Here is a 13,777-nt window from a genome sequence, read left to right as displayed (position 1 = left end):
TCCCTGCGGAACACCACCAGCTAGAGATCTCCAATCTGAAAAACACCCTCCGCCACTACTCTCTGTCTTCTATAACCAAGCCAATTCTGTATCCATCTAACCATCTCACCCCGAATCTCCTTTGATTTTAACTAGTCCACTTTCCTCCAAATGTGCATTTATCCTGCCCCTCAGTATCTTTTCCAAAAGCTTCCCCACCACTGATGACAGGCTCACTGGCCTATAATTTGCTGGATTATCCCTGCTTCCTTTCTTAAACAAGGGAATAACATTGGCTATTCTCCAGTTCCCTGGAAGCTCACCGTGTTCAAACAGTATGTGAAGATATATGTTAAGGCCCCAACTATTTCTCCCCTTGCCTCCTGCAGTAACGTGGGATAGATCCCATCCGGCTTCGGGAGACTTATCTACCTCAATGCAATTTAGGGTACTCAACAGTTCCTCCTTTGATATATTACATTCTCAAGAGCATTCACTCACCTCTCCCTGACCTCAACATCTGGGATGTCCTTCTGCCTGGTGAATACTGACACAAAGTACTCATTAAAGATTTCCTGTGGTTCCACATAACTTCCCTCCATTGTCCTTGAGTGGGCCTACTCTTTCACTTACTTCCCTCTTGATCCTAATATATGCATAAAAAGCCTTGGGATTCTTCTTGATCAAGTTTCATGGCCCCTTTTAGCCCTCCTAATTCCACATTTAACTTCCTTCCTACTTTCACTGTACTCCTTAAGGGTTTTGTCAGTTTTTAGATGCCTGGACCTATCATAGAACATACATAGAACATACAGTGCAGAAGGAGGCCATTCGGCTCGTCGAGTCTACACCGACCCACTTAAGCCCTCGCTTCCACCCTATCCTTGTAACCCAATAACCTTTTTGGTCACTAAGGGCAATTTATCATGGCCAAGCGACCTAACCTGCATGTCTTTGGCCAGTGGGAGTAAACCGGAACACCCGGAGGATACCCACGCAGACACGGGGAGAACATGCAGACTCCGCACAGACAGTGACCCAGCGGGGAATCGAACCTGGGACCCTGGTGCTGTGGAGCCACAGTGATATCCACTTGTGCTACCGTGCTGCCCAATCGTATGCTTCCTTTTTCCTTTTGACTAAGCTTACAATTTCCCTTGTCATCCATGGTTCCCGAATCCTGCCATTTTTATCCTTCATTTTTGTGGGGACATGCCTGCCCTTTAGATATAATTGCCCTCGCCCAATTAAGCACCCTCACCCATGGCCATTCTTGTCCTTATCCATGACTTCCCGAAATCTTATGGAATTCTGGTCACTGAGTCCAAAATGTTCCCCCCCAAAACATCAATCACCTGGCCTGGCTCATTACCCAATACCAAGACGGTATTCTCTAAGGTGAGACATTGGGCCGGATTCCCCTCCACCGCCAGCAGCGTGATTCTCCATCCCGCCAACAGGCCAATGGGGTTTCCCATTGTGGGAAGCCCCACGCCATCGGGAAATCCCCACAGAGATAGTGGGTGCACTACCGCCACAATGAAGAATCCTGCCAACGGAGAATTCAACCCATTATGTTCTGAGTTTTACAAGCTCTGGCTGATTGAGTACGGTCAGTGCTCTGCTAACGGGACGAGCTGTTTGAGACAACCCACCAGTTGGTACAACATAGCGGCTCACACACTTGGCATTGCACTGGCACTGAAATTCATATACTTCATTGCTCAGATGCCTGGTAAGCAGAATGTCATTTTAGCTTGATGGCTGCATTGCGTTAGTGGAAACTATGACTCATATTGCGACTGCATAGTATCAGCATGAAATGGTTAGCTTCACCTCTTCCGCAAATTTTTGAGGTGCCTTATTCTTCCAGGGTAATTTAGTTTAAGATGGGCATATTTGAAGTCCGAAAGTGGCTACCTTACGCCCGTTTGTGTGTATGCGCATTACACAACGAGCAATGATCTGATTGGGGTAGCCATTCTCCTGTAGGATAGCATTCTTTCACTCTGTTTCAGCATTAAGCTTGCATGTTGAGAAAATGACTTGGACCCCATTTTCATCAGAGTTTTGCTTTCTTCAAAATCTGGTTTCCTTGCATTTGTTTCCAGCAGTATTTTGGTTTTATTTCAGATTTCTAACATTCGCAGTATGATGCTTTTCCCTTACATTGACCAATCATGTGCATGTGTTCACATGCATTACAGTACTTTTCCAATGGAAGAAGCACTGTAATGCAGTGAAAAATGTCACAAAATGCCTGTTTGCCTGACCTGTCATGTTTTTCAACTCCGATTTAAATGTCTCTGGTTGATCTGAAAAAATCTGATTTTGAAAAATCTATACTTCAAAAAATATATAATCACCTGCTCTCTTACATTGATTGATATTGATTTCCATTGTAATGAGCACTTTCTGTTCTATCGTTGGCAGACTGTTGTCTACTGTTTGGACAGATGTGGTCATTCTAAATGCTTGGCTGAGTTTTAGGTGCTAATGGGTTTCAGCACAGTATGCAATCCACTATCTGAGAATCAATGACAGTGGTTCTGTGTATGTTCGTACAGTTTAATGGGATTATAAGTATTACAAGATTTTTTAAAAATGTTTCTTTGTATCAATGATATGGAGGCTTTTGTTAGCTGATGAGCGGTTAATTCTTTTCCCCAAAAATGTGACATATTTTCCATTGACATTGCATGGGATCAGAGGACTGTATGTGGTGCATACTAACTGAGCAGCTGTGGGGTGCATAGAGGTGGCATAAGAAGGTACAGATGATCTAGGGAAGCATAGAGAATAGAGATCAATATTGAGGTCACGGGGTGAAATGGGTAATCTGAGGGTGCATGGCCTGGCATTGTGGGTGGGGGTCTGAGGGCCTTTAAACACTGTTTGGAGCTTGGATACCATGTTGGAGGATCAAACTAGGCCGAAGGTTTAGTGCTTGTTAGGTGAATTGGATAGTCTGAATTCTCCTTCAGCGTACCCGAACAGGCACCAGAGTGTGGTGACTAGGGGATTTTCACAGTAACTTCATTGCAGTGCCTATGACTTTGGACCAATCCAAAACCACCAATGTGAACATGCAAACATATGAATTAGGATCAGCAGTTCAAGCCTGCTCCGCCATTCAATAAGATTATGGCTGATCTGATTTCTGCTTCACCCCAAAACTATTTGACTCCCTTTTCAGCCACAAATCTATTCACCTCTGCCTTAAAAATATTCAATACCCACCTCAGCTGCACTCTGCACCAACCTATGTGTCATCCGCAAACTTGCCAATCAGACCAGTTACATTTTCCCTCTTATTCCTGGGGCAGGATTATCGGCCCCCGCGCCGGTGGTGGGGGGGAGTGGGGGGGGGGGGGGGGGGGGGGGCGTGAATCACGGCTGGCCGATTCAAGGCCAGCTGCCGAATTCTCCGGAGCCAGTTTTTGCGGGGATCGCGCTGCACAGGTCAGGGGCCATTGGCAGCGCCCCCCCCCCCCTCCCCTCCCCGGCAATTCTCCGGGGGGCCCCGATGGGCCGAGCGGCCGCCCGTTTTCGGCCAGTCCCACCGGCGTGAAATGGACATGGTCCATACCGGCAGGACCTGACTTGTCGGCCATTTAGTAGAGTCCTCGGGGGGGGGGGGGGGGGGGCCTGCGATCAGGGCCCACCGATCTGCGGGCGGGCCTGCGCCGTGGGTGCACTCTTTCCCTCCGCACTGGCCTCTGTAAGACTCCGCCATGGCAGGCGTGGAGAAGAAATCCCCTGCGCATGCGCAGGAAACACACCGGCGGTTCTGCGCATGCGCCAGAATACGCAGGCAGTCCTGCGCATGCGCCAACTCACGCCGGCCGGCGTTGGCCCTTCGGCGCCGGTTGTTGCGGCACCAACCCAGCGCCGGCCTAACCCCCGGAAGTGCGAAGGATTCCGCAACTTCCGGGCGGCCCGATGCCGGAGTGGTTCACGCCGCTCTTTGCCCGGTACGGGCCACCCTGCCAATTGCAGGAGAATCCCACCCTTGATCTCTACCCATATAGCCTCACTGCCCTCTGAAGTGTCCTCCCGCAGTACAGCTGTGATACTCTCTCTCACCAGTAGCGCAACTCCTCCTGCCTGAAACATCTAAATTCTGGAACGTTTAGCTGCCAAACCTGTCCTTCCCTCAACCAGGTCGCTGTAATGGCAACAACATCATAGTTCCAAGTACTAATCCAAGCTCTAAGTTCATCTGCCTTACCTGTTATACATCTTGCATTAAAACATATGCACTTCAGGCCACCAGTCCCGCTGTTTTTAGCAACACCTCCCTGTCTGCTCTTCCTCAGAGCCATACTGGCCTATTCCCTAGTTCTCCCTCAATTTTTTCACATTCCGACCTATTGCTCCAGTACCCTCCCATTCTAGGTTAAACCCTCCCGTGTGATGCTTGCAAACCTCGCGGCCAGGACATTTATGCCTCTCCAGTTTACGTGCAACCCGTCTTTCTTCTACAGGTCACACCTGCCCTGGAAGAGCTCCGAGTGGTCCAGATAACTGAAACCCTCCCTCCTACACCAGCTGTTTACCCACGTATTTAGCTGCTCTATCTTCCTAATTCTAGCCTCATTGGCACGTGGCACAGGGAGTAATCCAAATATTACAACCCTAGAGGTCCTGCCTTTTAACTTTCTGCCTAGCTCCCTGAACTCCTGCTGCAGGACCTTATCCCCCTTCCTGCCTCTGTCGTTAGTACCAATATGTACCATGAACTCTGCCTGTTTGTCCTCTTCCTTCAGGATGCCCGCTACCCTTTCTGAGACACCCTGGCACCAGGGAGGCAACATGCCATCCTGAAGTCTCTTTCATGTCCACAGAAGTGCCGATCTGTGCCCTCAAACCACTTATTTTTAAAACAGTGACCCCTAGTTCCATTTTCTCTGACAAAAGGAAACATCCTCCCCATATACACCCTGTCAAAACCCTCAGGATCATAAAGGTTTTCATCAAGTCACCTCTTACTCTTCTAAACTCTCGTGAACACAAACCTGCTGACCTCTCCAACCTTTCCTCGTAAGGTCCTACTTGGAATTAACCTTCTCTGTCTTTGAAAATTTCAGTTGCTCCAAGATCCATGGCAATGTAGAGAGTTCACTTGTTTACAACCCTGTGTGTGAAGCAGTGCATCCTGATTTCATTCCTGAGGAGTCTAGCTCTAATTTTAAGATGGTGTCCTGGTTTAGCACAGGGCTAAACCGCTGGCTTTGAAAGCAGACCAAGCAGGCCAGCAGCACAGTTCAATTCCCGTACCAGCCTCCCCGGACAGGCGCCGGAATGTGGCGACTAGGGGCTTTTCACAGTAACTTCTTACTCGTGACAATAAGCGATTTTCATTTCATTTCATTTTTCATTTTGTTGTGCTGGAGTTCCACACTAGGGCAAATACGTATTTTGCATCCACCATATTGAAATTATTTACTAGTTTGGTTCCTGCAATTTGACCACATCCTCAAACCTCTAAATCCAAGAGAGTTACGCTGAGTTTATATGATTTTGCCTCATAATTTAACCCACTGATGAACTAATTTAATGAGTAATATAAATAATATACTGAGTCCTTTGTACTTAATGCTCAACTAGTAAAATAAATTAAATACAGGGAAGATAACTAACTAACTGTACAATGTAATAATGAAATAACTTATAACTTCTCTCTCTCTAGCTATTATATGTTTTGTCTGTTCACTCTCCTGATGCACACTCTCACATAAAGAGCGGGAAAGTCTTTCTTATACCACCTGATAGTGAGACATCTAGTGTTGAATTGACTGTACTACATTTACATACATTTATTATGTATATTAATATACAGAGATCACTACATCCCTTATTTTTTACATTTTCTTGGGAATATTAAAAGAAAATTAGTTACATATGAAATGCAATGTATACAATGTACAGTATTCACTAGAATCATGAAAAAGTTCACAAATTCAGACGATTAGGTCTTCTTCTCCTTGTCGATTTTCTTAACGTCAAAGGCGATGAAGAAGTTTTAATGTCTTTGTTGATCATCAAATTTGAATGCATTTGCTGTTCAATTTGTTTTGAAATTCTCTGGTTCAAATCAAGATTGGGAAAAAATTTCACAGTATCTGTGACTTGAAGTAGATCTCTTCTATTTCTCCTCAGAATGTTTCCATCTGAAGTTCTTATTAGATAAGATCTTGGAGAAAATTGCCTCTCTATGCGAGCAATGCCAAACCAACCACCTTCAGGAAGTTGTAATCTAACAGTAACATCCTCAGATAGAGTAGACAATTATTTTGAATGTTGATCAAAGTACCTTTGCTGCTTCATTTTCTGTGTTGAATTTTCTCCACAGCGCAATGCTGTGCAGGATCAGGAAAACGTAACTGAGGTAGAGTCGTCCTCAAAATTCCATAGTATAACATTTGTGATGGAGATAATCCTGTAGATAAAGGTGATGTCCTGTAATTGAGCAAAGCTCGATAAAAATCAGATTGTGAATCTTTTGATTTAATAAGTAGCTGTTTCACAATGTGAACACCCTTTTCTGCTTTTCCATTGGACTGTGGAAAATTAGGGCTTGAAGTTACATGTTCAAAATTGTACTTGAATGAGAATTCTTGCCATTCATGACTTGAAAAACATGGGCCATTGTCAGACATGACGATACTGGGAATACCATGCCTGACAAATATTTCCTTGCATGCCTTTATGACAGTACTGGATGTGATGACGTTCAATTTCACTAGTTCAAGAAAATTGGAAAAACAGTCAATTTCTATGAGGTAGTCCTTACCAAATAAGTGAAAAAGATCAGCACCAACCTTGATCCATGGTGATGTTACAAGATCATGTGGTTGCAGTCGTTCTTTGGATTTTGATGTGACTGACATGTTGAACACGATGATATCATGCCCGAGATTTCATTGTTGATACCTGGCCAATAGATCGATTGTCTGGCACGACATTTACATTTTTCAATGCCCAAATGTCCGTCATGAAGTCGAGAGAGCATTTCATACCTCATGCTTTGTGGAATCACATTGCGATCTTGTCTCAGTTGTATACCATCTACAATAGTCAGCTCTGACTGAATGCTTTGGTATTGCGGACAATTACCTTAAGGCTATCCTTGTTGAAGCTGATGTGTGACTTTCATCAAAGTAGCATCTTTCAGTGTTTCAATGCGAATTTGTTGAAATTTGACACCAGAGTGAGGAAGTAGCTCTCTGAATAATTGCTGTTGAGAATCAACATCATTTATCGATTCTTCTTGGAGAATTGGAATGTTGACTAATGTAGATAAGGTGTCAGCAATTACTAACTCTTTACTTGGTGTGTATTTTAGAGTGAAATCATATCTTTGTAATTTCAACATCAGACATTGAAATCTGGGAGTCACATCATTCAAGTTTTGTTCAATGTGTACAAATGGGCGATGGTCAGTTTCTACCGTGAAATTGGGTAGACCATATACATAGTCATGAAATTTGGAAATCCCAGTAACTAGCCCAAGACACTCCTTTTCAATTTGGGCTTACCTACACTCAGTCTCAGTCATGGATCTTGACATGTAGGCAATAAGAAACCAATTATTGAAATGGTCTTGTTGAAGTAAAACAGCACCCATGCCATTTTTACGAGCATCCATTGAGATTTTAGTAGATCTTGGAGGATCAAAAAATGATAAGCACGGAATGTCGAAGTTGCTGATGTTGCGATGACTTTTGTAGTCGAATAGTTAATTACAATTTTTTTTTTTCTTTCTGTTTATTTTAAATCTTCACTAGTCTTTCTTAAAAGCTAAAATCACTCTGGTACCATAACATAATATATATTACTATTTGAACCAGCCGAGTTGATGAAATAAACAATAGCCATCTTTTAAAGATGAACTAACTTAATGAGTAATATAAATAATATTCTGTGAGTCCTTTGTACTTCATAATCAACTAGTAAAATAAATCAAAAACAGTAAAGATAACTAACTAACTGTGCAATGTAATAATGAAATAACTTATAACTTCTCTCTCTCTCTCTAGCTGTTCTATATCTTGTCTGTTCACTTTCCTGAAGCACACTCTCTCAGAAAGAGCGGGAAAGTCTTTCTTATACCATCCCATTGTGAGACATCTAGTGTTGAATTGACTGTACTGCATTTACCTACATTGATCAAGTATATTAACATACAGAGATATTTACATCCATAACCCCTGTTCCCCTGATTAATCAAGAACCTATCTATGTCTGCCTTAAAGACACTCAGTGATTTGGCCTCCACAGCCTCCTGTGGAAAAAAATCACCACCCTCTGGCTGAAGAAATTCCTTTTCATCCCAGTTTTAAAGGATCGTCCTTTCAGACTGAGGTTGTGCCCTCTGGTTCTAGTTTTTCCTACAGCTGGAAACATCCTTTCTACATCCACTCTAACCAGGCCTCGCAGTATTCTGTAAGTTTCAATAAGATCCCCCCTCATCCTTCTAAACTCCAACGCGTACAGACCCAGAGTCCTCAACCATTAAACCCACTGTCCCAGCTAATGTTTACCCTCAATTAACATAATTTGCAAAAACAAGATTGTCTGGTCATTCTCACATTGCTGCTTGTGGGAGCTTGCTTTTCACAAAATGGCTGCCATTTTTCATACATCACAACAGTGGCTAAACTTTAAATGCACTTAATTGGCTGCAACGTACTTTGAGATGTCTGATGATTTGAACAGTGTCACAAAAATACAAGCCTCCCCATTTTCATTTTGAATCTTTAAAAAGAGTTGTATTTTCAGGTGTAACGACAATCCATCTATTCGGTTCAAAATATAAACAGTTCCAGATTGATCAATCAGCACATACATGGGAAATCACCATTAACTTCTAGACTGATCACTTTTGTTTTCTGTTTGACCTTGCTGTGATGGTTGCGAGTGTGCCTTTCAGACTCACTCTGGCTGGTACTGACAGGTTGGTGATCGTTAATAGTGTTATCTCGCTTTGTCCTAACCCTTTGTTTTTTTTCCTTGCAGGCCTTTGTGGGAAACTCTAATGCAGACACTGTTGTACATCACAAGTTGCAGCACTCCATCAAAGCCAGATTCCTTCGCTTTGTTCCCCTTGATTGGAATCCTAACGGAAGGATTGGAATGCGGGTTGAGCTTTACGGATGTTCTTACAGTGAGTGTCAGCTTCGGAAGTCAAACGGATGTGTATTGACAGTAGGCCCTTCATCAACAGTAGTGAACTCGCCAACATTGAGGGCATTTAAAAATGTATTGGATAAGCATATGGATGATAAGGGCATAGTGTATGTTAGATGGCCTTTAGTTTTTTTTTCCATGTCGGTGCAACATCGAGGGCCGAAGGGCCTGTACTGCGCTGTATCGTTCTATGTTCTATGTTCTATGTTCTATGTTCTATCATCAGTTGCATTGGCAAGGCTTGTGCTCCCATTACAACAATAACTTGCGTTTATGTCATGCCTTTTAACGTAACAAAACGTCCCAATCACGGAGCCATTATGAAACAAGATATTGCACTTGGTCACCTAAGGAGACAGTAGGTCAGTTAACCAAAAGCTTGGTCTAGGTTTTAATTAGTGTTTGAAAAGAACAAATTAGGCCAGAGAGAGACAGATAGCTTAAGGGAAACAATTCCAAGCCTCGGACATGGCACCATAGGAGCTGTTTAGCACACTGGGCTAAATCGCCGGCTTTGAAAGCAGACCAAGCAGGCCAGCAGCACGGTTCGATTCCCGTAACAGCCTCCCCGAACAGGCACCGGAATGTGGCGACTAGGGGCTTTTCACAGTAACTTCTTACTCGTGACAATAAGCAATTTTCATTTCATTTCATTTTTCATTTTGTTGTGCTGGAGTTCCACACTAGGGCAAATACGTATTTTGCATCCACCATATTGAAATTATTTACTAGTTTGGTTCCTACAATTTGACCACATTCTCAAACCTCTAAATCCAAGAGAGTTACGCTGAGTTTATATGATTTTGCCTCATAATTTAACCCACTGATGAACTAATTTAATGAGTAATATAAATAATATACTGAGTCCTTTGTACTTAATGCTCAACTTCATTGAAGTCTACTCGTGACAATAAGCGATTTTCATTTAATTTTTCATTTCATTTCAATGGTGGAACAATTAACTTGACAAACATTCAGGAGGCCGGAATTGGAGGAGCGCAGATATCTCGGAAGACTGAAAATCTGCAAGAGAATTGAAAGGAGAGGAGGAGGTATTAGGGGCATCTGGAATAAGTATTAGATGAATGTGCTTCTTAACTGGGAGTCAATGTTGGTTCGCAAGCTCGGAGCTGATAGGGGAATTGGATTTATTACGAGTTAGAATGTGTGCGACAGAGTTATGGAAGCCCTTTTGTTTATAGAGGGTAGAGTGTGGGCTAGGACCAAATGTGGGCTGGAATGGTTACGTCTGTACCTGTGGACGATGTTTAAGAGATAATCCACTTGAAGATGATTCAAGGCATTGATAAGGTAGATATGCAGCCGAATGCTCTGTCGACAGGGTCCTCCGCTCTGCCGGCAGCGCCCCCACACCCACTGGCTTCCCAACGACGTGGGTTGGCCACAATGAGGCATCCCATTGGCCGGCTGCTGGAACGGAGGATCTCGCTGCTGGCGAGGGCGTGCGGTGCAGGAAAACACGGCTGGTGGACCAGAGAATCCTGCCATGGTATTTTCACTTGCGGAGAGTCCAGATCCTTCAGTTTTCGAGTTAGACCATTCAGGGGGCGATATCAGGAAACAGTTCTTCACACAAAAGCAGATGGAAATCTTGAACTCTCTGCCTTCCAAAATCTTTAGAGGCTGGGGGTAAATGGAAGATTTCAAAACTGAGATTGATAGATTTTAGTTCGTCAAATGTTCCAGGATCATGTTGAGGAGATGGACATCAGATGCAGGTTAGGCAAAAGTGGTGGGCTCAGGGGTTCCTTCAGTACCGATGCTCTTGTCATTAACTCTTCCCCAGTGAAAGGAATTTCCATTTGTTTCTTCAAGGGTGTCCTCAAAGCTGTTTTCTGTTATCCTGCAAGTATCTGATTAAAAAAAGGGCTCAGAATCAATCTTATTAAGAGGTAATTGAAAAGCAGTTGCTAATATCATCTCTGATGGAATCAAATACGTTCTTTAATGAAGGTCACAGAAAAATCAACGATTCTTTCTTATCGGTCTGGGTGCGAGTGTCAGTATTATAGTCCACAAAGGATTTGGGATAATCCCGTCACCATCGTGACTTCAGGGTGATATCTTCATTCATTTGCTCATTTTAAAAAACAGCAGAGAAATAGATAAAAGTGAAGAGTAGTTTGTTAACTTTTTTACACATGTACTGACAGGGGGGGATAGTCTGATTTTGACTGGAGCTAAAATACGTTGTGTAATCCTTTAACATCACATCAAAAAGTACATCCTAAGGAATGACTCATTGCACATTCCTGGGCATCGGGAACTTTCTCCTCTTTGCCAGATGTTTCAAGCTTCCCTCCCCTTTGTTATTCTGTTGCAACCATGGGCAGCATGGTGGCACAGTGATTAGCACTGCTGCCTCAAAGCGGCAGGTATCCGATTCAATTTCAACCTTGGGTGACTGTGTGGAGTTTGTACATTCTCCCCGTCTCTGCATGGATTTCCTCCGGGTGCTCTGGTTTCATTCCACAGTCAAAAGATGTGCATTGGTGGATTGGTTATTGTAAGTTTGCCCTCAGTGTCCAAATATTCGGTGGGGTTAAGGGATTATAGGGATAAGGCAGATGAGTGGGCCTAATTAGGGTGCTCTTTCAGAGGATTGGTGTAGACTCGATGGGCTGAATGGCCTCCTTCTGCACTGTAGGGATTCTACAGTATCCTCAAGAACTACCTTTTTCTAAATATATCCTATTACTGCCACCATTGGCAGTAATGGTGCCTTGCATCATTCATCTTCGTGGCAAATCTCTGAGGCCAAAGCAGACTGTTTACAATGATGATATATTTCCAAGTCAGGACCTGAGTGATTTGCGGGGGATCTTCCAGATGTGGTGTTTCCATGTATCTGCTGCCCTTGACATTCTTTGTTTGGAAGGCGCTGCCTCAGGTTCCTTGGTGAGTTGGTGAAGTGCATCTGACAGCTGGTACACACTGCTGCCATTGTACATCAGTGATGGAGGGATTGAATGTCTGTGGAAGGGGTGGCAATGAAGTAGGCTGCTTTGTCCTAGAGTTGTACTTCTTGAATTTTGTAAGAAGTCTTACAACACCAGGTTAAAGTCCAACAGGTTTGTTTCAAACACGAGCTTTCGGAGCACGGCTCCTTCTTCAGGTGAATTCACCTGAAGAAGGAGCCGTGCTCCGAAAGCTCGTGTTTGAAACAAACCTGTTGGACTTTAACCTGGTGTTGTAAGACTTCTTACTGTGCTCACCCCAGTCCAACGCCGGCATCTCCACATCATGGCTATTCTTGAATTTTGTTTGAGCTGCACTCAGCAAGTGGAGAATATTTCATTACACTCTTGACTTGTGCCCTGTAGATGGTGGAGAGGCTCTCTGGGACCAGTCTCTGGCCTGCTCTGGGAGCCACAGTATTCATATTTGTTGGTCGAGTTCAGCTTATGGTCAATGGTAATCCCCAGGATGTTGATAGTAGGGGATTCAGCGATGCTAATACAATTGAATGGTTAGATTCTCTCTTGTTGGAGATGATCATTGCCTGGCACTTGTGTGGCACGATTCTTGTTTGTCAGTTGTCAGCCTAAGCCTGGATATTATCCAAATCTTGCTGGAGCATTTGGTCCTGCCTTGGGTTGTCTGCTGCTGATCCCCTCATCCACGGCTAAGTTACCTTAAGACTTGATGATTCCTACAGTGGCTGGTCTCCCTTCTTCCAGAGTCTGGAACTGGAACCGGAACACATCCTAAACCCCATTGCCCACCCCCCAACTCACGTCCTGTTCACCCAGCAGCCACTGTAAATGCAAGTTATTGATGTGTTGAAAAAGACAGACTGCGGGCATAAAAAATGTGAAATAGGAAGCGAAAATACTGGAAAGCTCACAACCGGTCAGTCAGCATCGGTGGTTGGATTTTCACTTCCTCCCCGGCGGGTTTGAAGGTGGCTGAGGGTGGGCACTCTTGATTTCCAGCACCTGGTCTTCCAACCGCCTGTCCGTCTGCCCCCGCCCTGTATAGAATTTTACCAGAGGAGGGGGAGGGATCAGACAGACTGCACCAACACCCCCTCCCCCCACCCCCACCACCACCACACCCCTTGGGATTGTTGAGGCCCGTTAATGGCCAATTAATCACTTGCCACGGAGAAGGACAAAGACTCCTGCACCTATAGTCTATGTTTCTGTGTAGCAGATGCATGCGGAACACCAGGCACCACATGGAGGTTCCTTCTGAACCACACACATTCCTGACTTGGAATTTGGAATGATACCCACTTTCCTTCACTCTGGCTTAGTCAAAATCCTGGTATTCTCTGCCTCACAGCACTGTGGGTGCACCAACACCACATGGTTTCATAGACGTTTACAGCACAGAAGGAGGCCATACGGCTCGTCGTATCCATGCCAGTCAACACAGATTTGACGACACTTATCCCATTTTCCAGCGTTTGGTGATAGCCCTGGAGGTAGAGTCATAGAAATCTACAGAATGGAAAAGACCCTTCGGCCCATTGCATTTATGCCGCTCAATAACAACCACCTACCTTCTCCAATCCCACTTTCCAGCACTCGGCCCACAGCCTTGTCTGCCTGGGCATCGCAAATGGACATCTAAATACTTC

At 44.2% G+C, this 13,777-nt stretch overlaps 1 protein-coding gene across 1 annotated transcript in view; it reads left to right on the top strand.

Annotated features, from left to right (window-relative positions):
- The window catches only part of LOC119962143 (contactin-associated protein-like 5), a 1,043,235-nt gene that overhangs the window by 434,804 nt on the left and 594,654 nt on the right, over positions 1 to 13,777 (top strand). Inside the window, exon 4 of the mRNA XM_038790068.1 lies at positions 9,001 to 9,148. Coding sequence (XP_038645996.1) covers positions 9,001 to 9,148 — 148 coding nt within the window. The remainder of the gene's footprint in view (positions 1 to 9,000; positions 9,149 to 13,777) is intronic.

The sequence above is a fragment of the Scyliorhinus canicula genome, chromosome 2 (genome assembly GCF_902713615.1).
Source record: "Scyliorhinus canicula chromosome 2, sScyCan1.1, whole genome shotgun sequence".
NCBI classification, from domain to species: Eukaryota; Metazoa; Chordata; class Chondrichthyes; order Carcharhiniformes; family Scyliorhinidae; genus Scyliorhinus; species Scyliorhinus canicula.
Note: the sequence above shows the minus strand (reverse complement) of the source record. Positions and strands in the feature narration are given on the sequence as shown.